The sequence below is a fragment of the Berkeleyomyces rouxiae genome, assembly GCF_048999995.1.
Source record: "Berkeleyomyces rouxiae strain 22BRR77 chromosome Unknown BrBRR77_ptg000005l, whole genome shotgun sequence".
NCBI classification, from domain to species: domain Eukaryota; kingdom Fungi; phylum Ascomycota; class Sordariomycetes; order Microascales; family Ceratocystidaceae; genus Berkeleyomyces; species Berkeleyomyces rouxiae.
The window spans coordinates 1,065,123-1,089,969 of NW_027396495.1; the positions used below are offsets into that span (position 1 = coordinate 1,065,123).

General features: G+C 48.8%; 8 protein-coding genes across 8 annotated transcripts; 4 read left to right on the plus strand and 4 right to left on the minus strand.

Moving 5' to 3' along the window:
• Positions 1 to 3,910: 3,910 nt before the first annotated feature.
• On the plus strand, positions 3,911 to 7,826 carry BROUX77_005426 (uncharacterized protein; the record flags this gene model as incomplete). The annotated part of the gene is made up of 3 exons (XM_073750298.1): positions 3,911 to 4,080; positions 4,144 to 6,010; positions 6,066 to 7,826. 3 exons carry the CDS (start codon positions 3,911 to 3,913, stop codon positions 7,824 to 7,826), a joined length of 3,798 nt encoding a protein of 1,265 aa, XP_073604312.1.
• Positions 7,827 to 8,538: 712 nt separating this feature from the next.
• BROUX77_005427 (uncharacterized protein) lies at positions 8,539 to 10,823 on the plus strand (the record flags this gene model as incomplete). Its single annotated transcript, XM_073750300.1, has 4 exons — positions 8,539 to 8,548; positions 8,608 to 8,642; positions 8,697 to 8,960; positions 9,015 to 10,823. The coding sequence occupies 4 exons, from the start codon at positions 8,539 to 8,541 to the stop codon at positions 10,821 to 10,823; spliced, it is 2,118 nt and encodes a 705-aa protein (XP_073604313.1).
• A 1,324-nt stretch (positions 10,824 to 12,147) lies between these two features.
• Positions 12,148 to 13,354, minus strand: BROUX77_005428 (uncharacterized protein; the record flags this gene model as incomplete). Its single annotated transcript, XM_073750301.1, has 4 exons — positions 12,148 to 12,389; positions 12,460 to 12,735; positions 13,143 to 13,257; positions 13,343 to 13,354. The coding sequence occupies 4 exons, from the start codon at positions 13,352 to 13,354 to the stop codon at positions 12,148 to 12,150; spliced, it is 645 nt and encodes a 214-aa protein (XP_073604314.1).
• A 4,215-nt stretch (positions 13,355 to 17,569) lies between these two features.
• Positions 17,570 to 18,914, minus strand: BROUX77_005429 (uncharacterized protein; the record flags this gene model as incomplete). Its single annotated transcript, XM_073750302.1, has 5 exons — positions 17,570 to 18,176; positions 18,349 to 18,366; positions 18,433 to 18,527; positions 18,723 to 18,731; positions 18,831 to 18,914. 5 exons carry the CDS (start codon positions 18,912 to 18,914, stop codon positions 17,570 to 17,572), a joined length of 813 nt encoding a protein of 270 aa, XP_073604315.1.
• Positions 18,915 to 19,802: 888 nt separating this feature from the next.
• On the plus strand, positions 19,803 to 20,512 carry BROUX77_005430 (uncharacterized protein; the record flags this gene model as incomplete). The annotated part of the gene is made up of 4 exons (XM_073750303.1): positions 19,803 to 19,805; positions 19,887 to 19,989; positions 20,127 to 20,257; positions 20,315 to 20,512. The coding sequence occupies 4 exons, from the start codon at positions 19,803 to 19,805 to the stop codon at positions 20,510 to 20,512; spliced, it is 435 nt and encodes a 144-aa protein (XP_073604316.1).
• Positions 20,513 to 20,636: 124 nt separating this feature from the next.
• On the minus strand, positions 20,637 to 21,677 carry BROUX77_005431 (uncharacterized protein; the record flags this gene model as incomplete). Its single annotated transcript, XM_073750304.1, has 1 exon — positions 20,637 to 21,677. The coding sequence occupies one exon, from the start codon at positions 21,675 to 21,677 to the stop codon at positions 20,637 to 20,639; it is 1,041 nt and encodes a 346-aa protein (XP_073604317.1).
• An 800-nt stretch (positions 21,678 to 22,477) lies between these two features.
• On the plus strand, positions 22,478 to 23,550 carry BROUX77_005432 (uncharacterized protein; the record flags this gene model as incomplete). Its single annotated transcript, XM_073750305.1, has 2 exons — positions 22,478 to 22,959; positions 23,043 to 23,550. 2 exons carry the CDS (start codon positions 22,478 to 22,480, stop codon positions 23,548 to 23,550), a joined length of 990 nt encoding a protein of 329 aa, XP_073604318.1.
• A 192-nt stretch (positions 23,551 to 23,742) lies between these two features.
• Positions 23,743 to 24,306, minus strand: BROUX77_005433 (uncharacterized protein; the record flags this gene model as incomplete). Its single annotated transcript, XM_073750306.1, has 3 exons — positions 23,743 to 23,761; positions 23,885 to 24,119; positions 24,192 to 24,306. 3 exons carry the CDS (start codon positions 24,304 to 24,306, stop codon positions 23,743 to 23,745), a joined length of 369 nt encoding a protein of 122 aa, XP_073604319.1.
• Between the last annotated feature and the right edge of the window lie 541 nt (positions 24,307 to 24,847).

Genomic DNA, 24,847 nt, shown 5'->3' on the forward strand with positions numbered 1-24,847 from the left:
TTCAGCCATGCAACGTTCAAGTAACAAGGACCAGGCAGCTAGTCACTGAGAATATGAGGAGTCAAGTTAGAGGACCAAAGTCCTATGCATCAACCTATCCAAGTGGACATGTGTGTGTCTTCTTAGCCCCACCACTTTTCTCCAGGTATAAACTACATTTCAAAAGGACCCCCGAAGGTCTCTTGCTCGCACAGGCGAGTTTAAAAGACGCTCTGTGGTTTTGAAACCTACAGCACGCGAGCAGTGTTGAATAGACTACTCGCTCTCCAGGGAGAACGGCCTTTCTAGAAGACTAGAGTAGGGCTCACATCGAGGAGAACCCCGGGGCCGTGCCTGTTGCTAGTGAACGACGGACTTAATTTGGGGTTGTCCCTGACACTAACCCACTTGGTCCGGACTATGATGGGACGTGGCGACCGAGACAAGACAAATACATACAGGAATGGATGTGTGCAGTATGCATATATGTACACAGAGGTTGAGCTTGGCTGAGCTAACCAAAAAAACAGGGGCTACAAGGATCGACACAGGACCCCCCCTCACTTGTATTTAAGCGATGGCCGAGGCTCTCTCTCACCACCACCAGACAGGGCGTCTCTTGAAAAATGAGTTTGGCCAGCATATAGAGAAGATCAGAGATAGGCAGAGTAGAATTATGAATATACTACTTCTCTGTATGCAGAAGCATTTGGCACACGACGGCTATGGGCAAGAAGCAGTTGGTATGATTTGAAATATGCTAATAATGTGCTGGATTGTTATTTTTAGAAGGCTAGCTGATCATGTATTCCCCTCAGGTTTGGAGGTGAAGGGCCGAAGATGGCTTGATTAGCGGCCGATGTGCATGCTGACACAAATATGCATGCATGCACCACAGGGCTCTACTGTGTGGCTAGCTACACGCTGCCAGCATAACTACAATGGGCCTCTAAATCGGATAGCCGTTGGTGAAAATGCGAGTAGCAAGCACACGGAGTAGCGCGAGCAGCAAGTGAATACTTGTAGATGTGTAACTATAGTGCGTGTTCATGCGTACAATTAAAGACATCTAGAATGGTTCTAACCCAGGTGTCAACTTCTGATATCTCGTTAGCTTACAAGGCCCCGAGTCTGGGCTAGTTGACAAGTGCGTACTATATACAGGGGAATCGCTCTGGCATCGGACCAAGAAGCTTGTACCGAGTACCCTGTCCAAATGTTTCTCTCGGCTCAAATGATCCTGCAAAATCTAGACGAGTCTGAGATGATGCAACAGTGTTGTATACCTTTGATATGTTGCATTTGGGTTATTCCTCTGGGTGCTCTACGCCCGGATGCTAAAATGGTGGAGTGTCCCAGTCCAAGATATCGTTAAATGTTATAACTAGAGAGCCATATTCTTGCTTAACTACATTGATGAAAATATTCCAAGTCACAATAGAGTCTGAGAGGAGGGGCAAGTGATGGTTATGTTTCTTGTCTCAGTCCGGAATCGCGGCAGATCGCAGATGCATAGTTATATATGTACAGCGTCTGTCGATTGCGCACTGAAGTGCAACTGGTGTATGTGTGGATGAAAGCTGTGGATAAAGATATTCTGCCCTTTTATTCAACAGTGATATAACCGAACGCCCTGAACTGTGCATCTTGTCAAAAATCTCTCCGCCTGTCCGGTCTGTGCCGGACTAAAAACTCTTGTATTTGATGGTATGCTTCTACCCTTCCAAACCACTCAGACGCCAGCCCTACTGCCGTGGTATCATTTGCGAGAGCAACACATCTCGGGCAAAAAGACACGGAATAGAAGCTGTTAAACTTGTGCAATTATATCATGTCTTCTGAGTTATGAAAAATCGTTCGACTCCCATCTATCCAATCCATCCCGTGCCAGAAGCGCTAGTGCATCTCAAAGTAGTATTTTGAGCTATGAGCTTGAGATAATGCTACCATCCTCTGCCCATGCAGTGTAGGATTCTTCCAACACCAACTCCCACTCCTTCGCTATTGTGGCGGCTGCTAAGAGAGGGGTCTGTGCTTATAGTTGACAAGCTATTATGCGCCTGTTGCATGAAAAAACCAACGTGTAAGTGAGCTCAAGCTGCAAGCTTGCATCCAACAAAGCCACCTACTGCATGTCAGCCATCGCCCGACTAATACCTGGGGAGTAAAGAGTCTTTGACGCCAAAATATTTCTTTCCGGGTGGATCTTGGTGCACCAAACCGAGAAGAAGTGTGGGCGTTCCTGGTGAAGATACGCCTATTTGAGGATGTATACTAAAGAACATGATGCAAGAAGACGGAGAGCTCACACGGCGCAGTCCTAGAAAGAGGAGGGACGGGTTGGCGCAACTAACTAGTTGGTTGTCTTACACAAAGTATTTATAAAGCTGACGGACAGGGGGGCTTTGTTCTTTGTTGGAAACAGGGTTGTTGGTTTTCCTGATGATGGCTGGTTGAACATCCCGTAGTCTTTGACCCTCTGCCCCGCAAATTCCCTGGATGCTGGTTTTCACCAGCTTGTCATAGGCCAAGCTAACTAGTAATAGTCTCCGAGTGGTTACTGAGCGATGGTATGGCAGCTCTGTGCCATGGTACGAGTATGAAACCGTGGCCATACAAACTAATCTGCTTCTGCGGTTGATGAACATTGCGAGTAAGTTGAAATCATACCTGGAGCGTAGCTCTGGGTATGTCTTGGTGTATGCGGGTGCCAGAGCTGAACAGTCCGCCGCTGACGTATTGCAGGATCCTCCTTGTATAAGTAGAACAGCTCTAAGCTTATCCTGCTCCAGCATAGATCTTGATGCTACTATGTATGTGCTGTCAAAAGGCAAACGGACATGGCTATACATAGAATGGTAGCGGTGCAGCCAGACCGGGCTACAAATTGCATGTAACACGACCAAATAACGAGGCCTTATGCCTGTGCCGGGCTTTCAACTCCGATCTTCGAGCTATACACATGCTCTCGATTGGAGCGATGAAAATTCAGAGAAGCCTGCACTGGGGTTTATTTCTGTACACTCCGTCCCGCCTCGTCCATGTCCATGATGGGGGGTGATTGGGGGATTGCAGGGGTAAAACACTTGTGCGTGGCACTCTCGAAGCACAACATGTGAGGGATCGGTAGAAACAACAAGGCTGGCGCATGTGTGCCTAAGACAGGTTCTGTCTAAATGAGTACTGATATGCTACATGGCGAACAGGGTCTAACCACGGCCACGCCAACTAACAACACAGTGCTGGGAGCAAAGCCTTGTCAGTTATTCCTTCTGGGCAACGGACGTAGAAGTGATAGTGCAACACCGCCCCTGCTACTCCGCCAATAGCTCACACAAAATGCATGTGATAATTGACCTGAATTTATCAATCTACCGTCAGTGTCCCAGCATGCATGGGTCAGCTACCCATGATCCGCAAAACAGCTCTCGTTTTGACCGGTCTTGACACCGCAGAGCTGGAGGACGCTGAGAAAACTTGGTTGGGATAGACGACAGCCAAGAGTGTCGAGGCATGTACATTTCGACAATCTAGCGAGCTCGCTCTAGTATATTTCACGTGGTGTCTCCTCTCCCCACCGCCAGCGTTCTCATCTTTCCTCGTATCAAGTATCAAAACTAGCCTGGGCTCCCTTGTCTTTTTCTTGATACGCAGACACAGTCTTTCATCTTGGTCGTCGAGCCGGTGTCTTGTGTCACCACCGTTTTCTGCAACTGCTGTCTTGCCTCGACATTGCCGCTTCTTTCGCCTACTGTCAGGGCAGTTACTCGCGATACCGATTCGCAGCCTCTTTGCAAAAATACATGGGAAAGAGCCTCTCTGCCCTAACCCTCCCCCCCATAGAAAGCCGGTTGGTTTTGTTTTGGAGCTGGTCTGAAAAGGAAGGTGCGAAAAACCTGCTCTGGTCTTTTAGGCCGCTCTTTTTTTCGCCATGAAACTCCTCCCGCTTTCTCTGCTCGGCAGCTTTGCCGCCACCATTTTCACCACAGAGGCTGCTTTGCTGGCCCCGCGGCCCCCATACCAACTCGGTAACGCCGATGAGGCCACCTTCAGAGACCTTTTGGCGCAAAAGCCTGCCGGAATTGCACGCCGGTCCGAGGGGTAAGTTGTACTCGACAGATATCGTGTTTTTGAGATCATATACTAACTTCACATGGCTACTAGTTACTACTCCGACTCCATTGTAGCTGAAACTACCGCTGAGGAACATGCCGCCACTACCAGCGAATTGCCCGTATACACGGGAAATGCGGAGGCTGCCGCCGTCACCAACCAGCCGTCATCTCCGGAAGTTCCCATGTCTGGCATATTAGACCATACAGAGTGTGCAATGTTCACAACTCAAGTCAACAACATATGGGTGACCTTTGAGACTACCAAGTACTTCTACTACATCGCTAAGCCAACCGTCACCCAGGTTGTTAGTGTTCCTGCTCCCACTACCATCTACAAAAATGACGTCTCAACTACGACAGTTACCTCTGTAGTTGAGAAAACCGTTATCCAGACCAAGTTCTACACTACTACTGCTAGCGTTGGTGGAGCCGTCTCTACCTATGTCATTCCCACTACAGTGGCCGTGCCTACAACAGAGACCGTCACCAAAACAGTCACTCTCACTCCTAGCTACGGACAGGGTGTTACTGCCACTCAGATCAAGACAGTTACTGTTACTGCCGGGGGCACTGCTCCTACCTATGCGGTGCCGACAACTGTGACAACAACCGTCACTCTGACGCCTGGCTATGGCCAAGGCACGACAGTGACTCACTTCCAGACAGTTACTGTTACTGCCAATGGTACTGCCACCACCCACCTTGTGCCGACAACTGTTGTTTACCCCACTACCGAGATAATCACCAAGACTGTTGTTGTTACATCCATTCTCGAGAAGGGTGTTACGGAAACCCAATTCCATACCATTACCAAAACCGCTGATGGTACTGTCGTCACCCATGTTGTACCAACGACTGTGATATCTCCTGTCAAAGAAACCGTTGTGAACACGGTGACTGTAAACAACAATGTCACCTATACCCAGTTCAACACAATAACCCTTACTGCCGATGGTACAGTCGTCACACAGCTCGTGCCCACAACCGTAGTGTCTGCTGTTGAAGAAACCGTTTTCAACACTGTGACTGTCGACAACTATGTTACCTACACCCAACTACATACAGTTACTATGACCGCTGACGGTACGGTAATCACACAGGTTGTTCCAACCACCGTGGTATCTCCTGTGGAGGAAACTGTTTTCAATACTGTGACTGTGGAAAACTACTCAACTTACACCCAATTCCACACAGTCACCATGACTGCTGATGGTACCGTTATCACACAGGTTGTACCGACAACCGTGGTGTCAACTATTCGAGAAACCACCTTGAACACCGTGACTGTCGATAACAACGTCACCTACACCCAGTTCCACACAGTTACTTTGACTGCTGATGGTACTGTTATCACTCAAGTTGTGCCGACGACCGTGGTGTCTCCTGTTGTTGAAACTGTTCTGAGCACTACCCTCAACACTGTAACTGTGGATAACAACGTGACCTATACTCAGTTACACACCGTGACCATGACGGCTGATGGCACCGTTGTCACACAGGTTGTTCCGACCACTGTGGTATCCGCTGTCAGGGAGACTATTCTGGAAACCGTGACTGTTGAGCAAGGGGTCACCTACACTCAATTCCACACCACCACCGTCACCGTCAATGGAACTGTCACCACACAGGTCATTCCCACAACTATAGTTCAACCCATTACTATTCCTGGTTCTTTGACTACTATAGTAGAAAAGCAGACAGACTATGTTACGTCAGTACCTAGCCCTGATACTGTCACGGTAACAGCTACCATCACCGCTTTCACCACCCTGTTCGAGGTTTACACGGATGTCGACACGAGAATCCTCACCAACCACGTCACCGAAACCAACGACGTCACTCACTCCGTAATCCTTACCAACATTGTGGTTGAGACTCACGACATCGTCACAACTGCTCTATCCACCGTCTTCACTGTAAGTCTTGTATCTTTACTGCTACCTCAATTTCACTTACTAACAAGGTCTATAGTCTTATCCTATCACTGTTACCTACGTCCCTAGCTGCGAATCTGATTCTTCTTTCTGCACGACGCTGACCGAAGTCTCGTGGACTACTGAGCTAGCAACGTTAACTCTGACTGATGTTGTTCCTACTTTGATTACTCAAGAGGTGACTAGCGTTGCCACTTCAGTGCAAACCCAGGCTGTCACAATCACTCCTGCTCCTGTTACAGTTACCTGGGCTGAGACTGTCACTGCCCCTGGAATAACAGTAACTCAAGCCCAAACAGTGACTGTTCCTCAGTTTACGGTTACTCAGGCTCAAACTATCACTGGAGCTCCAGTCACAGTAACTCAACCTGCCTTGACCGAGACTTTGACTGTGGTTGAAGAAGTTACAGCTTGCCCTGCGCCTACAGACTCTTCGATCAAGATTCCTTACGATCCCAAGAGCAGTTACACTTGGGGTTGCCCTCCTGGATATGTTTGCAGTCCCCCCAAACCGAATACCTGCAACTTCTGGGGTGATATTCCTGGCAAGGACTACGTCTGCCAGCCTCAAAACTGTATCCCTGCTCCCGAGCTGAACCTTGCCATCTATGAAGATGGACGTCTTCCCCAGAATCCAGGCTACTTCCACATTAACCCTGAGGTGTTCGGACTTAGCTATGATGTCTATGAGCCTCCTCAAGTTATCACCAAAGTCTATGGAACCAACACCAGAACCTTTACTCGGACGGACCAGTACGTATCTCAGGCTACTCTCAGTCAGTGGTATCCTTTGACAACTGTTGCAGTGCAGCGCTCTGAGCCCTTGGTTGTTCCGCGACCTTACGGCCGGGGTCTCCTCACCATCCGGGCGCCTCTTCGCAAAAGAGAGGATACATTGCCCGCGATATGTCTTAGATCTGGAAACTGTTACCAAGCGACTTTGGAGGCTCAGAAGATCGGCAAGGTCGCTGAACTCTGTGAAGAGCAATCTGCCTGGACTATAGCCTACAACCAATGCATGGAGTGCATTGACGACTTGGCTGATTCTAGTTCTTCCCAAGATGGCAAGGACTACTTGAACAATGCGATGAGGCAGTTTTTGGACTACTGCGACGTTGATTCAGCTGCCTCGGCATCTGCCGCATCCACTACTGCGGGGACAATCTTGGCAGAAGCTCAAGTCTCTGAAGTGACATCGTCCCAGGGTGCCGCAAACACAGACACCTCTCTAATTGTCGCCTTCACTGCCACCAGTAGTTCAGTTCCAGCTCTGGCTATAGAGTCTTCTTCAAGCGTCATCGCCCAAGCTGAAGCACTTTCTGCTTCTGCATCATCCTCTTCTTCCTTGACTGGCCCCTCTTCCACGGCGGAGGCCTCATCCCAACTTGCTGGTGACAGCTCAACCTCGGCTGTAATCGGCTCTTCGGTGACTTCAGAAAATGGAGTATCTAGCAGTCCCTCTGAAACTGGGAACTTGGCAGCATCGCCAACGCTTGACGGTTCAGCGGTGACCGAAGCCACAAGCTCAGCACAGGATACATCAGACGCTGATGAGGGCTCATCAACCGGGACTTCAGACGCCACATCTTCACTTTCAAATGATGGTGGGGCAATCTCTTCTTCCACTCCTGACGCAATTGTGTCAACATCATCTGAGTCTACCCCCAATGGCACAGGCAACAATGCAGGCTCAGCAAACTCTTCGTTGCCTGAAACTGCAGCTGCATCTACACTTCAGCCTAACTCTAACTGCATTCTCCTCCTAATTGGTATTATATCAGTTTTCAGTCTATGGTAAACAGAGCAGCTTTGGTATCCCGCGTTTGAGGGCCTCAATATCTTTGCTCCCCCATCCACCTGCTCTGGAACCTTCTTTTTCCTCTTTTTTTTCCGCCTCTTTTTTTGATTTCTTCTATCTTCCCTCCTTATTTTCATGATTCCCACGTTACACAGTTTTCACGACCACTCACTCATTATGTCATGTCTTTTACCTCTTTCTATCCAAAACAAGCAATATGGAAGCACATACCATAGCCATAATAATGTACATAATCGTGTTCCGTTCAATATCTCTTAATCACTTCAGACTCAGATTTTCCACCTAGCCGTATCGCACATCCTCATCCATGCTCCGATTATCATGTCTAGACTCTTTTTTTTGCTTTTGCTTCTTAATCCCATGCGGATTGCCTAATGTGTTTGAAAAAGGTAGTGAGTATCGTTTTTATGTGTTTGCCTACTAATATCTTGGAATCAGTTGCCTTGTCTAGATGAAACTACCGATCAAATTGATATTATATTCTTTTGTTCGTTAATCTCATACAGCTTGCGTCATGAAGATCATTGGCGCTATACAAAAAGGTTCACTTAACACCTTCATTCCCACTTCATGTTTCTTGAGCTTCTTTTCCCTTCACGCCAAAATCTGCTCATCAGGGGCTCATTTCCTGTCACTACTTCAACTGAATCTCTTTCACCTTCCCCAGGACGTCTTTCCACGACCATTCATCATGGCAGATGGTCCACCTACGCCTCACTTGAGTAGTGAAGCTCTACTCAACAAATTGATAGCCTCCGAGCGCTGAATATCAATCAGCATGTCGGCCTCCCCCAGGTAAGTTTCCCCTTGGTTCTAGTCACGGCCTTTTTAGCTGACAGAAAATCATAGCTTGTTGTTGTTGGAGACCAGAGCTCTGGAAAGTCTTCGCTGCTAGAGAGCATTTCTGGAATTCCCTTCCCACGCAACGTTGAACTCTGCACGCGCTATTCAACTCAGATTTCTTCAAGACGCGATAACACGTACAAAGTCAATATCTCAATTATTCCGGCCCCCCACTCTACTCCTGAACATATTGAAAAGCTGGCAAGGTTCTCTCCTCCAACCTTGAGCCAAGGCGAATTCAAAGAAAGCTTTCCCCGGATTCTCAATGAGGTATGATGTTCTGCGAGTTTTATAGGCTTCCAGTCGTATTCTAACAATATTCAGGTCAATGAAGCCATGGGCATTTCCATGGATGAAATCTCGATAAAGGGTTCTGTTTTCTCGGAGGATATCCTAAAAATCGAAATTTGTGGCCCTGATGAGGACTTCCTTACTATCATCGATGTCCCTGGTATCTTCAGAGTTGCCGGGGGTGTTACCACACCCGAAGATATTATCCTCGTAAAGAATATCGTCACCAACTACATCCGCGACAAACGTACTATCATTCTTGCCGTCATTCCATCCAACGTCGACATTGCTACGCAGGAAGCCCTTAGTCTGGCTAAAGAATATGATCCAAACGGAGAACGTACTCTCGGCATCTTAACTAAACCCGATCTTGTGAACGAAAAGTCGGCTCAAAATGCTGTTTGTGCGCTTGTTCGAGGTGACAAACATCAGCTCGCACTTGGATACTACCTTGTTCGCAACCGTGGAGCTGATGATCAAAACTCCTCCGTGATCCCCAGCACTGACAGCCTAGACAATTTTTTTAAGCAGAATCCATGGAAGAAGCTTCCTAAACAGCGTCTCGGAGTTGCCGCTTTGAAAAGTCGTCTCGGTGTTCTTCTCGAAGAACTTGCATCAAGGGAGTTTCCTCTCTTGATTCGCGAGCTCAAGGACAATCTCAAGTCGGCAAAAACAAACCTTGAGCAGTTTGGTGCCCCTTGCAATACCCCTAAGGAACAGCTCCAGCTACTGGGTCGCGCTGCTAAAGAGATTGAGTTTATAACAAGAGATGCCTTGCTTGCTAATTACAATTCGCGATCCGAATTTCAAGACTCTCGGCTACGCCTGCTGAGCAACCTTATGAATCTCAGTAGTAGCTTTCGCTATACTCTCCTATCATTGGGTCACACATGGAAAATGGAGAATTTTGAACAACAGATCCAAGGTCAACTAGGTGAAAAGCCTGACTCTCACCAGCATGACACGTCGCCTGTTGCTGATTCAGAGGATACGAAAGAAACAAACGAGACCACTACCGTCAACAATCTTGTTGGGGACTTGATAAAACGTTTCAGGTGGATTGCGGACTTTGTTGATGAGTTGGAAGATCTGGGACTCCCTAAGCCCGGAATCTCTCAAGTTATCAGCGATGTCTATGGAAAAAGCCGCAATCGTGAAATCGGTGGTGCCAGTGGTAGCATTATTTCGGAAGTGTTTTTCAAGCAAACCGCCAAGTGGGAAACCATAAGCCGGGCATTTATTGCGCAGGCTGTGGCCGCTGTACACGACTTCATTACTGCTTCTTTCGAGGCCGTATGCCACTCAAAGAACGTTGCCGATAAGCTTATCAAAACCCTCGAAGATAAGATGATTCGTGGCTATGGTGATGCTTTCAAGCAGGCAAAGTTCATTCTCAAGGCTGAGCGCCTTGGAGACTTGCAGACTTTGAATCGGGCCTACAATACAATGTACACAGAACTGTGTGCAAAGAATGACGAAAAGATTCGCTATAATGAAAATCTACACATGGAATACAATGGTTTGTACGTTAGCGCCCAACCTAGTCATGAATCAACCAAAGCGACTCATACAGTCCGGGACATCGAATCCAGGCTTGAATCATACTACTCCGTCGCCGTCCTGCGCCTCATGGAAAACATTTGGAACCAGGCCATTGAGCACTTCCTCATTCGTAGCCCCGACTCTCCGCTGTTTCTCTTCACGCAGGAGTGGGTGATGCTCCTGGAACCAGAGAAACTGGCATACATCACAAAGGAGCCTTTCGACATTCACGAGAAGCGACAGAACCTGGAACAAAAGGTCAAGGACCTCGAGAAAGCCGTGGAAATTTTCCGCCTCTAGCCGCCCCGCGTGAGAAAGAACCACTAGCCGTCGCTCATCGAGACGGATACGGCGTCTGGTGAAGCAAAGTACACGACATGCCTCTGAATCAGGCGGCCATACTACATACTTGCAGAAAATACCGGTAGTCAGCCATTTCTCGACATGGCCTGCTTTATCTTTAGCTAGTATTCAATACACTGATGTACCGAAATTTGAATGCACCCGCCCCGTAAAAAAAAAGAGCAGCATGCACATACAGACAACTACATAATAGAATACAAACCCTCGAACAGGAACCAACTTCGTGGATGTTGGTATGTGGCGCCGCGTTGATAGATCCCACTCATCCTCATACCACTCCATAGTCACCTGTTGATAGCCACATGCACCTCCGACCATGTGTTTAGTTTCTACTAGACGTGCATCTTCTCGTGTAACCGTTACACGAAGTTATGCACGGCGAAAGCAGTGGCACACAGATCCTGAACAAAAACCAATGCAAACTCAGACATCAGACAGAATTTCCCCCAGAAAAGGATCGTGATTATATAGATGAATGACGGCATTGAAACACAACTTCACTTATACAGCATCAGAAATCGCGGCTCCTGTTAGATTATAAAATGATATTGGAATGGGTGTGCCAAGGGTATCGGTAAGGTTTAGGTTGGACAGATGATTTATCCCGTCTCTCTCCTTCTTTTCAGAAACAGATAGAAGTAAGGAAATGGGAATCAAGACAAAGAGAATTGGGGAGGGAGAGGTCAAGATAAAGAAGGAGACGAAGAAAGGGAATGAGATAGAACAACCCAAAAGAAAGAAAAAAAAAAAGAGACAAAACGAAATGAAAAAAAAAGAAAAGAAAAAAAAAGACCGACCAAGAAAGTTTAACCCCGAGAAAGAGGACTGATCCTATTCTCGTCATACCATACTGCCTGCAAGTATGCAACCCATGAGCCAACACGCACCCACTGCGTTACATCGTATGCTTAAGTCGACAGCCACCTTCTTCTCACGTAAAAAACAACTGCAAGATGCTGTCATAATGATCATCGATACCAACCAGCCAGTCAACACCGTAGGGTGCAGAAAATACACTCCTCTGTAGCTCATCTTCTCCCATCGATGAATTCAACTGCTTTCGCATAATCAATTATCGGCTGGCAGCGTATATCATCAACAGTTATTCGTCCACTGTTGCGTTCGGATGACTAATACAAGTTTGGAGGAGACGCAGACGAGGCAGAATGACATGCCCGGGCATGAAACGGAGCAAGATAATTATGAAGGCGTGATAAATATCTTTGCTCACTATCCCACAGCTTTTGGTAACAGCTCCGACTTACATAAGTAAGCACTTGGAGCAGCAGTTGGAGGTTTTGTTGCCATCATCGACATCCATGTCGTTGGGGGATCCATGGGCACCACCAGCTGCGCCGCTTCCGGTAGAGTAGCCTTGCATTTCCCGGTTGTATCTGCGAATTTCGCGAACGATGTCGAAGAAAGCCTTCTCAACATTGATGCGCAGCTTGGCTGAAGTCTCAATGAACTTGCAGTTGAATCCACGAGCCAATGCCTCGCCCTCTATTCAATATGGTTAGCAAAAGGACATGGTTGGGTAACAATAGTGTGTTGCATGAGTTTCAAAGCTTACCTTGCCGAGTGACCTCGCGCTGTGACTCAAGATCGCACTTGTTGCCAACAACTACCATTGGGAAGTAGTCCTTATCCTTGACGCGGAGAATTTGCTGCTGGAAAGTCGTAATTTCTTCGAAACTCTGACGTGAGGTGATGGAGTATACTAGCAGGAACCCTTCGCCGGTGCGCATGTACTGCTCGCGCATAGCAGAGTACTCCTCTTGACCGGCGGTGTCAAGAACATCCAGGAGCGCAACTTCGTCATCAATAACGCATTGCTTACGGTAGGAGTCTGTGAAGGGAGCAAAGAATTAGCATGAGCCGCTGATGAATTCATATTTTTGCAAATCTATTCTTCAATGTCGGTGAAAATGTCATAGAAGCCGAAATACGATGACTTGGCGCACTGTAGCAAGAGGAGAGGATCGACGCCTAGTAAATTTTCGCGGATTGGGCGGAGTGCAAACGTAAGCATCATCGATGGCTTGGTTGTAACGGGGCATTAATGAAAGCACAAGTCGCTTGCGCTGTGGCTGCAACGTGGGCGAATCGACGACAGATGTTGACTAGCTCTATCGCAATAACGTCGAGTGTATTTGTTGGCAGTTTGTCGTGTCGTCCAAGCTCAGGCAGGGGTCGTGTGAGCAGTGGCAGAGTGCGTAACGGCACATGTGGTAGAAAGACAGGAGGTAAACAAACCTTCGATTGTTGGGTCGTATTCGTCGACGAAGTGGCTTTGGATGAGCTGAATGGTTAAGCAAGACTTGCCGACACCACCACCACCAACAACAACCAATTTGTACTCTCTCAGGAACTGTAGTGGTTTGGATTGTTAGCGACTTGATGTGCTGAGAACGCGGTTCGTAGCGGAGGCCGAAGGCGCGGAGAAGTATACACACCTTGGAGGCCATTGTGAATTATATATAAGTAGAATATTAATCTATTAGGTGTCTCGTTGTCGCGTGATCGTGAAGATGTGGCAGCGGAAGCTTGGATAGTCGTTAAGAGTCGATACAGACAGGCGTTCAATCCGGTCTGAATCTTGGATTAGGGGCGATGCAATTTCAAGGGAGACGTCTTTTTTTCTGCGGCAAGCTTTCAGTGATGCTGGCGGCCCCAAGGAGGGTCTTTGCGGCGAATTGATAGGGGGGATTAAGAATGGACGTAGGGACGTAGGAGAACAGAGACAGAAGGGAAGAGCAGGAGAGAAGACGCGACAGGAGGCTCTGGAGGCTAAAGTCCGGCTTGTTGCGACGAAGGAAAAACAGAAAAGAAAATGACACCGAAAAGATTGACGAAGCCAGAAGAGCAGGAAAAAGGAAAAAGACAAAAAGGACGCGAAGAAGAGAGGAAGACCAAAGGAAGAGAAGAAAAGAGAGAGAACAAGGGGTGAACGGGGAGAAAAGGAAGCAGACGAAGGTGACAGTAGTTGCTAGTTGCGTTGCAACAAGGAAGGAGCAGGAACAGGAACAAACAGGGAAAATGCAGGATAAGGCAAGAACCAGGAGCTGGCAAAAAATGAAGGAAAGCGAGAAGGGGGGAAGGGAATTAAACAGTCCTGAATGGGGTATTGCCAGACAGAAAGGAAGACAACCTAGACGCTGGAGCTAAGACGAGTTAGATTGCTGAGGCATGTCGGTCGACTCGACAGAATGACATGGCAGGCCCAAGCATGGCAGGAGTGAGCAGGAAAGGCAGGAGCACTAACTAGCAGCCAGCGGCGGCAAGAGCAGGAGCGGCAGAGCAGAGGAGCAGGTGCAATCGAATTTGAGACCCCAAAGCCCTAGATCCCACGATGCAACAGATAGCTAGACACACTTTGCGTTGAGGCCGTCTGCTTGTTTGCAAATATGTGCATACATATGTACTTGCTTTCTATGTCCCGCGACCTTTCGCAGGAACAGTGATCGTGTGGGCATGTCTCTTGTACAACTAACACTAGTCAATTGTACTTGCTCGCAGCAGAGCTGCAAGGTTGCAATTGGCTTTTTAAGGGGGTGAGCCGGCTGGCTAGGGGAGTAGCTGCACCAATAACAAATGGCAGCTGCTTCTGCTAATGTGACTAAAACAAATGGGCAGCGACGACAAAGAGAAAGAGCAAAAGCAAATAGTAACTAAGTAACTGGCTACGTAGTTACGGTACATGTGTACATTCGTATGTATGTACATACATACATAGCTGCAGTTGCAACTGCTTCCATCGTCTCCCTCTCGCGAAAACCCGACCAAGAGTCACTTCCAGCGACAGAAAACACGAATATGTTTGCATGTTTCTGCCATGCTATCACGAGCAGTCTCTCTCGCCCTTTCATCTGAAGTCCTTGGGTAAACGAGCACATTGAAACACGACGCTAAATCACCCAGTATCAAGCTCTTGCTTTGCAGACCAGCCTAGAACCCTGTAACTTCTATCCTGGCCTGGGGCTAGGAAATCAAGGTGGGCCCAAGCGCACGGTTCCATGGTAATTGCTACAAGTGGCAGTGACTTGTGACTTTGGGGTTCTCCAACTCCCAACTCGAGCGTGTATGGAGACAGCAATTGCAGAATGTGCAACTACACAACTTCAACTTTCTTCCAGACTTTCTAGTTAGCCAGCCGCAAGTCATAGCTAACAAGTACGCAGTTGCCCGTCGAAAAGTACAGATACAATCAGCACAATCAAGCGAGTCTGTCATCATCAAAATCACAGCCACAGTGCCACATATCTTGAGCCACAGAGGCCACACCCACCACCTATCACACGACCACTTCTCGCCCGCCCTTGCCAGCTGGTGGCTGTCAAAAGCTGCAGCGTGCCTTTTTCTCTCTTCGTAGCGGCCCCAAAGGAGCTTTGAACGTCAGACAACCACAGCGCACAAGCACGTTGTGACATTGCGGCAAGCCGCTGTCTTGATTTTTCTTTTGCTTGCTGTTCTCTCCCAACTGCTTCTTCCCGGTTCCTGACAGCCGCTGCGTTCCTCGTTCTTCGGCTGGCCGAGTCAAGGGACGACGAGGTCCGGTGCGGGGACCCTCTACTTCTATCTCTATCTGTGAACCCTTGCACGGCCCTTGATGATTCCTTATTGCCATGCAGGTTGGTGGCTGGCTCTCATAATAACAGGGCTGTTGTCTCCTGGTCGTCCCGCTATAGCCATCTGCACTCTTTGTTAGGGCGAACGCGAAGTGCCCAGGCGCGCTTTGTTTATTTCTCTGGTTTGCGCCTGGAACTCGGGCTGTGTCAACAATATAAACACCACAGCAGATGCGCCAAATTCTGCTCATGTGCTCATATAGTTGCAGATATTTGGACTTTATGTGATATATGTAATCGCCACACGCCCATCACCAAGCCGCAGTCAAAAGCGAACACAATACAAATAGTTACACGCTTCTTCACCGCTTCTCTGTATAAGCCTGCACGCTACAGAGGCTCCCCCCCTGTAACTGTCACCATGAGCTTTGCGACACCCCCTGTATTTTATTGCCCTCCACTGAACCACTGCCATAACTCGTCGTCACCTCCCAAGGCGCAGTGCCAACTTTGCCATGGATACGATGCCAGGATTTCAAGGGTGGCGAACAACATGTGGACATTCACAACGTCGATTCTTCCCATTCACCTTAGAACCAACTACATGTAGTGAGTGGCCATGTGGCCATCTCCTTCGTGTAGCCCGGTCATCGGTGCTTTTTGTTGCGCGCAGACGTCAATTGCGTCATCCCGCAGATGGGAATACAGTTGTGTAGATATGTGCAAATACACAACTCATACATCTAACTAAATATAACGAGCTAGCTAGATACAGCTCTCACATATCATGCAGTTCCTCTACACAGACCGCAATGGGGTTTGTGAACACAGCTCACTGCCGTGGCTCTCCATAGCTGTCTGCCATCTCTACCTTATTTGCTTACATCACCACGGCTTCCTGGCTCTGCCTATATCCTGGTCGTACATGTGTTGATACACCATATCTAACAGGCTGCTCAAGTCCGCTGTCGCTTGTGCTTGTCTCACTCGTCCAACGTCTCCATGCATGAAACAACACATGCAGTAACTAACCATGCAGCAGATATGCAATAATCACATGCATATTCCGTGTGGTTGTGGAATCAAGACACAAACATGTCTCTATACCAGCACCTGGACTGTAGCCGTGTAGACCGAGTATTTCTGTCAAGCGCCGTACTTTACCAGCAGTACTAGTATGTAGCCATCTACTACTACTGCCCGTGTGCATGCAGCTCAACCTCCGTCTCCCACACATCTAGACTGTCCTACAAAGGAGACGACGTCTATACCAGTGGCCATACCTTATCCGCAAGCGACAGAGAGCCACATGCAGTGCCATCTGGCCACGCCAAGTTCCTCCTGCAACATCGGCAATATGCAATGCAGGTTTTACGTTTATGAGATGAATGCGCGCCATCCATGCCACCTTGGAGCACGCCTCCAAAGCTGAGCATGCCAGGTCACGTGTGTGAGAAACTATTCACAAAGGTATGCATAGTTATGCTCTGTTCTTTGGGTCGGGATGTTTGTTCTTTGGTGATCTTCATCGTGTACATTCTGCCCTGATGCAACTCTGGCACCAAAGTCTTGTGCCCGTGGCATCTAGAACTCTCGGCTCATAATCTCCCGATCAACATGGATAACCAATCCATATCTACACACACTCACCGCTCAGCCATAGCCCACGGTTGCATTGTCTAATACGACTAGAAATATGAAGATCGTGCCTTGTATAGCTTGCATCTGATTCCTCAACAACAGCTTCACAGCTTGGTTTAGTAAAAGATTTGCCTGGGCTGATCGACGAAGCCTACCAAGTCTAAATATACCCTGGAATTAGAGTCGATTGGTGGAGATGAACGGACGCAGGGTGCATGATGATTCTGTATGTAAATGCTTCACTTTTGCAGCATGGTCTGTTTATGAACCCTAATACATTTCGTGATATAGGGGTTTCCGTCGGACTTAACCCTAGTGTAGGACTACCATGCAGGCTAGTTACAATGTTAGAAAACTGGTGATTTGGTTCCAAGACATGAATTCAAGGCATCAATTTGATGAGTGTAATACTTCCATAGTTACCCTTGAACAAATTCTGGAAAGTTATTGCCATGAAATAGAAGATCTAACTATCTATGCAGCCTTAACTTCATCGTCCTCGCCCTCAATTGAAACGCGACGGCCCTTGACATTCTCAAGAACCTCGGGAACAAGGCTCTCCAGATATTTCTGATCGCGACCGACGAGGGTGACGGTGTTCCGCGACTTGTCAAAGCGTGGGTAGCTTCCGACCTTGACACCCCTTGGTTCCACCAATGCAGCCAATTTGGTGAGATACTGTGCGACCGCGCTCTCCGAATTTGGCGTCGATATCAGGATGCGGCAAGTCTTTTGGCCATCTAGACGCTTCGAGATGGTTGGCGTCAGACCATCAACCAGGCGCTCAAAGAGCTGCGGAATGCCCGGCAGGATATGGACATTCCCGTTGACTACGGTGACGGGCACCCACAAGTCGTCCCAGGTGAAGATAATCTGCTTGGAGAGGTCGCGGTTGAGATCCAGCGGCAGGATTACCATGCGCTCCCGGGCGACGCGGTCGGGAGAGTCGACATTCCAGTCAAAATTGGGCTGTGAGGGGTGGGGCTTCATGAGGCGCTTCATGCGATCGTAGGTAGGCTGATGCATGGTCAGAGGAAGAGAGAAGGCCTTTCCAATGGCCTGGTAGGTGATGTCATCGTGGCTGGAGGTGCGCGAGTGTGTTAGTATAACAGCGTACCAATGCAACGGTCATTGGCCAGGCGAAGGATGTAGACAGGCACATGTTTGATTGTGCCGATTCAGGGGCGTCACAAATGAGAGGCATGGGATGGTGATACAAAGTCAGATGGGTTGCTGCTTTGGAGCCGTCTTACGTAGGACCGATACCACCACTAGAATAACGAGGGATGTTAGTCATGAGTGTCATAGAGCCTAAGCGCCCAAGCGAGAGGCCATACCTGGTGACCACAAAGTCATAGTTATTGCTCATGCGACTGACGGCCTCGCCAATCTCGTTCTCGTCATCGCCAATGACCTCAATTCGTTTGAGTTCCTTTAAAAGTTGTCAGCATCAGTACACATGTTATATTTGTATGGAGGGACAGGGGATTACTACATACAATTCCCAAGCTGAAGCACCAGCGAGCAAGGTAGGGCGAGTTTGTCTTGGAAATCAGATACATTAGTCGTGGCCCCGACTTTACAGAAGATGGACCTCATGGAAGTGCCAGGAGAAGCACACACTTACGTCAATGACCTGCAGCATGAATCAGTCAGTCTCCAAGTTTCTTTTACGTTGTAGTTGCACATGTCATAAACACTGACGAGCAGCAGAAGCGAGAAGTGAAGACTGTACCTTTCCACCCAGGACTTCGTCGCCTATAATCAGGCAGGCCGCGGTACGAATGGGCCGCTCATTCCGCTCATCCGCAGAAGCCATGGTGAATGTGTGAAATGCGACTGATCTCAAAGGCCGATGATGACAAGGGCGTGGAATACGACAGGCGGCGGCCAAGACTGCGGGCTTGAGTGGTAATGGTAAGCATGAGCGTAGCAGACGACCAGGGGAGCTGGCAGGGTACAGTGAGAGAACACGAGCAAGCTTAGTGGCCATGTGAAAGTCTGAGATGAAGTGCAGAATAACGAGCCTCAAAGGGTAGAAGCGAGGGCTATCGACGTCTGGACGTAGAGTGGAATAAGAGGAGAAGATACCTGTGTGTGTCTTACAGTAACCACAGGGAGGTGGCGGGCGTGTGAAGAGACTATGAGATAATTGCCGGGGAAAGGCGGACGCAGATTCAAGGTAGTACAGATAGTTGTAACTAGAGACAATGTACTTGAGCTTGTAGAGTTACTTGTATCCCGGAAAGATTAGACACTGCTGATGGATTCAATGTCTAGGCTGGCGGGGGGAAGTTGGCTGGGGTTTCGTGATGTTCAACATGAACCAACTTTTATGTCGTTAGTTGGACAATAATCTAGTTATGCACTTGTATAACTAGCTCTACAGATTTGGTTGTGCACAGGCTTCTCTGTGTCTGTGTCCAGCATGTAATGAAGCGCATAGTTATGTACTGCATAAAATGCTCTCTCCTTTCCGGCAACCATGGAGCTCCTGGCTTCACGGTAACTCTAAAGCGGGGCACACGCCTCAGCGGGGTAGCAGCAAGACGAGCTCTCACCTACTAGTACTCTACACACAAGTATACTCGTACAATATATGTATGTGGTACCACTGAGAATAAGATCAACTTCTGGTGCTTCGCCCTTTCTTGATTTCTATTTTCCTAGCATCCCCCAACGAAACTACATCACGTACATCTCCAACATGGTATACTCCTCCTGTCCATTAACCATCTCTACCTCTGCTTGGAGCTCGTATCTAATACTGCCAACTTCGCCCACCCAATAGGGCTCCGAGGCTAGACTCTATGGCATTTCGCCAGACACAAAGAATGATCTGCGCAAGTTCCGGATGGGCACGTCATCCGCCAAAACACCAAAGGCTGTCATTTGTAAGTCTGCCTACAGACATAGAACATGGAGATATGACATGCGCTGTATTTACACCGTGATCGAGTGTCTTGTCTTGTTGCTAGCGAGTTCGCATTGAAGTGGACCTGATCTAACCCTAACCAACCATTCTCGCCAGACCTGATTGATCAGAACACCCAGCAGATCAAGCAAGATGACGAGGAAGTCTACACTACACTCGAGGACATTAGCGATGCTCTCCCCGAAAACTCGCCGCGTTTTGTACTCCTGAGCTACCCAGTGACCCTGGTAATATTCCACGCCTGGCTCTTCATCCTGACATAAACCACAAACTAACTGTTGCAGCCCGATGGTCGTTCGATGGCGCCGTATATCCTCGTTTACTACATGCCCGCTACTTGTAGTACTAGCGCCCGGATGATGTATGCCGCTGCAAAGGAGCTGATGCGCGCAACGAGCGAGGTTGGGAAGGTGTTTGACATTGAAGACGCCGAGGACTTGCTTGAGCTACCAACAAAGCTGGTTGGCGAGTACAAGTACTAGAGGAAAATGATTCTCCAAAGTATTGTCGCTTAAGAGGAGAATGAAGCATATAATGAGCTTGCTCTGTTTGGACGGCGCATGTGAAGAGCACGTGGAATTTCGGACAATAAAAAGCTCATGCCTTTCATCTTTCTTCTTCGTTGGGGATAATGTCGTTGATATCTAGATTCAACTGCTCAGAGATACCTTTGACAACGCCCATAAAGGCCTTGCAGGCAGGGCTATCACTGAATGAATCAAAGTAGCTTTCACCGTAGTCACAAGCCATCCTGATGCGGGGATCCAGAGGAACCGACCCTAAGAAGGGAATATCCATTTCCTTTGCTAAAGTAGCGCCACCGCCAGTCGTGGCCCGGAAAATGGCATTTGTATGCGTGCACTTGGGGCACACGAAGCCGCTCATATTCTCAGCGAGACCCAGTATTCGGATACCTGCTTTGCGGCAAAAGTCAATTTCCTTACGAACATCGAGTAGAGCGACCTCCTGCGGTGTAGTGACCACTACGGCGCCATCGATGCCGCTGTCGCGGAGAAAAGTGTTGACGCTAAGGTGTTCATCACTGGTGCCCGGGGGAGTATCAACAAATAGGAAGTCCATGTCGCCCCATTCTACATCTTTGAGAAACTGCTTGATGAGACCGTTTTTCTTGGCTCCCCGCCAGATGATAGCATCATCGCGATTCGGTAACATGAATTGGATGCTCATGACGCCAAGATTATCCATCACCCATACAGGCGACCAGCCATTGGCACTGACATGGATTGTCTCGTCCTCGACGCCCATCATCTTGGGGATACTAGGACCGCAGATATCTGCGTCCATGATGCCGACAGTCGTATCGGGGTTTGTCGCAAACGCGTGGGCAAGCAGGCTTGTGAATGTACTTTTTCCAACACCACCTTTCCCACTGAGCACCAGGATGCGATGCTTGACGCCAGAGAGTCGCGATGTAATTTGCGGGATATCGGGATCAGGGCCTTTGGGCGCAGAGGCGCAAATAGCCTGGTTAGGGCATCCGGCGCAGTTGTCGGCTTTGCCTGCTTGTTCGGATTCGGGGCCGGGACAATGTTCGGGCTCGGGCGCCACCAGACTGGGCTTTTGCTTCATGGGGTTTTGAAGGACATCTTGGGCGTCTTCTTGTGGAACGTCGAGGGCGGGAGCCATAATGTACGACAGTGAAAGAGTTATTGAGAAGGAAAATAGCAAGGGAAGTAAAAGTGCTGAGTTTGCAGTAGACTGCTTGAGATGGATTTATGAACGAATGTATGTATGGGAGTCAGTGAAAAGACCCCGATTAATAAGCCTGTTGTAATATGAATGGAGTGTCACCAGTGTGGCAAGGGGTAGACGAAGAAAATCCGAGAAGACCAGAAACAAGAATACACAGGCATAAAATTAGGCTGCTTATTAGCCCAAATTCGAAATCGTCGGCGAAGCCCAGATGATCTGCTCCGTCTTCGCAGCGCCACTCGTCTTTGTCATTGTTTTCTGATGATGACTTCATATGCTGGTAGCCGCTTATCGATTGTCTTATCGCCGTGGTGATAAGGCATGCACTAAGTGGATTTTTTTAGCCCCTCCCAAAAAATCTCTTCCCCTCCAAAGGGTTGAAGGTCACTAACACCACCAACGACCTCAAAGAGCATGACTAGTGTGTAGTTATAGGGAAATTTGTGTGTGGCACCCAGTTAATCAAAGCTATAAAATGGGCCGCTGCGCATTCAACTTCGGCCAAGGCCGATGGTCTTATCAGATCTTGTTTTCCTAGCCCACTTTGTTGCAAAGTTGTTCCATTGTAACAATTTGTTCTCTCAAACAAGCCCCGTGAACAGGAGGATACCCCGCTTATCGTTTGACCGGAGTGTTCTTTTTCTTGCTTGGTTCTTCTACCGCACATCTTTGGTAGACTTCTCATTTCTTGCTTCTAGTGAGCCCATTCATTTGCAACCTTGTACTCAGCCATCATGACCGCCCCTTCCAAGACCCAGTCCCAGATTGCCTCTTTGCGCCAGACGCTCTGCTCCGAGGAGTCTTCCCTGGCGTCTCGCTTCCGCTCTCTGTTTTCTCTCAAGCACATTGCCGTGCACGCTGCTTCCGATGACGATGCCGATGCTGTCGCTGCTATCGAGGCCATCTCTGCCGCCATGGCTTCTCCCTCTGCTCTGCTGAAGCACGAACTGGCTTACTGCCTCGGCCAGACACACAACAAGCGTGCCGTCGCTGCACTGCGCACTTGTCTTTCCGACTTGAAGGAGGACCCCATGTGCCGCCACGAGGCGGCCGAGGCTCTCGGCGCTCTGGGCTTTGCCGAGAACCTGGACATTCTTCGCGAGTTCCGTGATCGCGACGGCGAGGATGTCGTCGTTACCGAGACTTGTGAGATTGCTGTTGATCGCGTTGAGTGGGAGAACTCTGAGGAGCGCAAGCAGGAAAAGCTGCGCCAGAGGTACGCCCTTTGTTCTTTACTTGATCTACCCAAGGTGTTTGACGTTTATTCTTTGTACTATACTGACCTACCTGTTTGCGTAGTGACTTTGTGTCTATCGACCCTGCCCCGCCTATGCCTGAGACCAAGAATACCCCCGACATTGCTGAGCTCGGCAGAGTCCTGATGGACACTGAGCTGCCCCTTTTTAAGCGCTACCGTGCCATGTTCGCCCTTCGCGACCTTGCCTCGCCGCCCGACCTTCCTACCGCCACACCCGCCGTTCTTGCTCTGGCTACTGGCTTTGCCGACAAGTCTGCCCTCTTCCGCCACGAGATTGCTTTTGTATTTGGCCAGCTGTCCCACCCTGCTTCTATTCCTGCTTTGACCGAGGCCCTGAGTAACGTCGAAGAGGCCAGTATGGTGCGACACGAGGCTGCCGAGGCGCTTGGTGGCTTGGGTGATGAAGAAGGCGTCGAAGATACTCTCAAGAAGTTCTTGACTGACAAGGAGCAGGTGGTGCGCGAGAGTGTGATTGTTGCTCTTGATATGGCCGAGTACGAGAAGAGCGGCCAGACAGAGTACGCCCTGATTCCTGAAGTAGCTGCATAGACGCATCATGGCGAAGCGCACTTTTGATTTTTGGGAGGATTTCCTATATTGCTGGGTTTGGGATTTGGTATTATTCGGTTGAAAATTTTGTGTATATTCTTTCTTTTGGTGGGTATCATTATGGAGTACAAAAAGCAGCGGAAATTCGGCTCGATTCGAGAGGTTGATGGACGGACTAGAACAATTGCTTGTCTAGTTGTTCATGGCCCAGCTGCGACAGGAAAAAGTGAGTTTGGTTAGCTAATGCAATGTCTCTGGGTTGACACTTTGATGTAGAGGGCTTGGGGAGCCATGGGATTGGCTGTGATGCCGTGTGAAGATGAACAAAACGTACTTGTGACCACATTCGCAGTAGTAGAAGATGGTGCTGCCTTCATCGGCACTACGCAGCTGTACCGAAGTGTAGCGCACTTCTTCGGCATCGCACTTGGGGCAGCGCTCCTTGATCGTAGCCATGGTGCCGATTTCATGGGCGGCCACAGTCTTGACGGTGGACTGAAGTTTTTGGCGCAGTAGTGAGGGAAAGTCGCTGGCTTTGGTTTCGGTCGTGATGGTCTGAGCAGCCATATCTGCAGATAGAAGAGTCTGTAAGTCACAATGCTCGCACAGCAGAGATAAAAGACGAAACTTGGGCTACGAACCTCTGTTCTCGCTGTGGCAGGCGTCGCAGCGCAGGATACCCTTGGTGGTGCCCTTCGAGGCAGGGAGGAGGTTGCCGCACATGGTGCAGAAGACGAGAGAGCCGATAGCTGCCATTTTTTTTTTTTTCAAATTCTGGAAAACAAGAGAAAAGAAACCAAATGTTGCCAATGTGGTGATCGAGGACAAAAAAAGACGATGATTAGTTGCGATGTTAAAAAAAACACACGAGCTTTGCGACAGCCTCCAAAATTTCTTTGCAGAATCCATGACTGGGTAAATACCGGGTAGCACGATAAGCTTCTTATCGTGCTGGCTTGGCCTGTGCTGCGCTGTAAAGCCAGAACGACCCCCTGCAAGCGAGGCTGTTTCCTATTTCTGGGTCAGGTCGCCACTACAGGACGGAGGAATGGTGGAACGAGCGTTGATCGCTTTGGGTACATCAGTTTACCAGCGCATCTTAGAGTTCAAGGCACAAACTTGCGATTCGATGTCCCTTTTGCCGCTGGGCTTCCAGTCTTGTCTTTGATTTCGAAACACCCGATTTCCGGCCTCTGCTCAGCAGTCTACGGCCTTGTCTGCACCGCAACATCCCAACGTTGCGTCGATTTCGCGTTGCCGCACAACCTGGCAAGCCCGCAGCTTAGCCATGCATTGT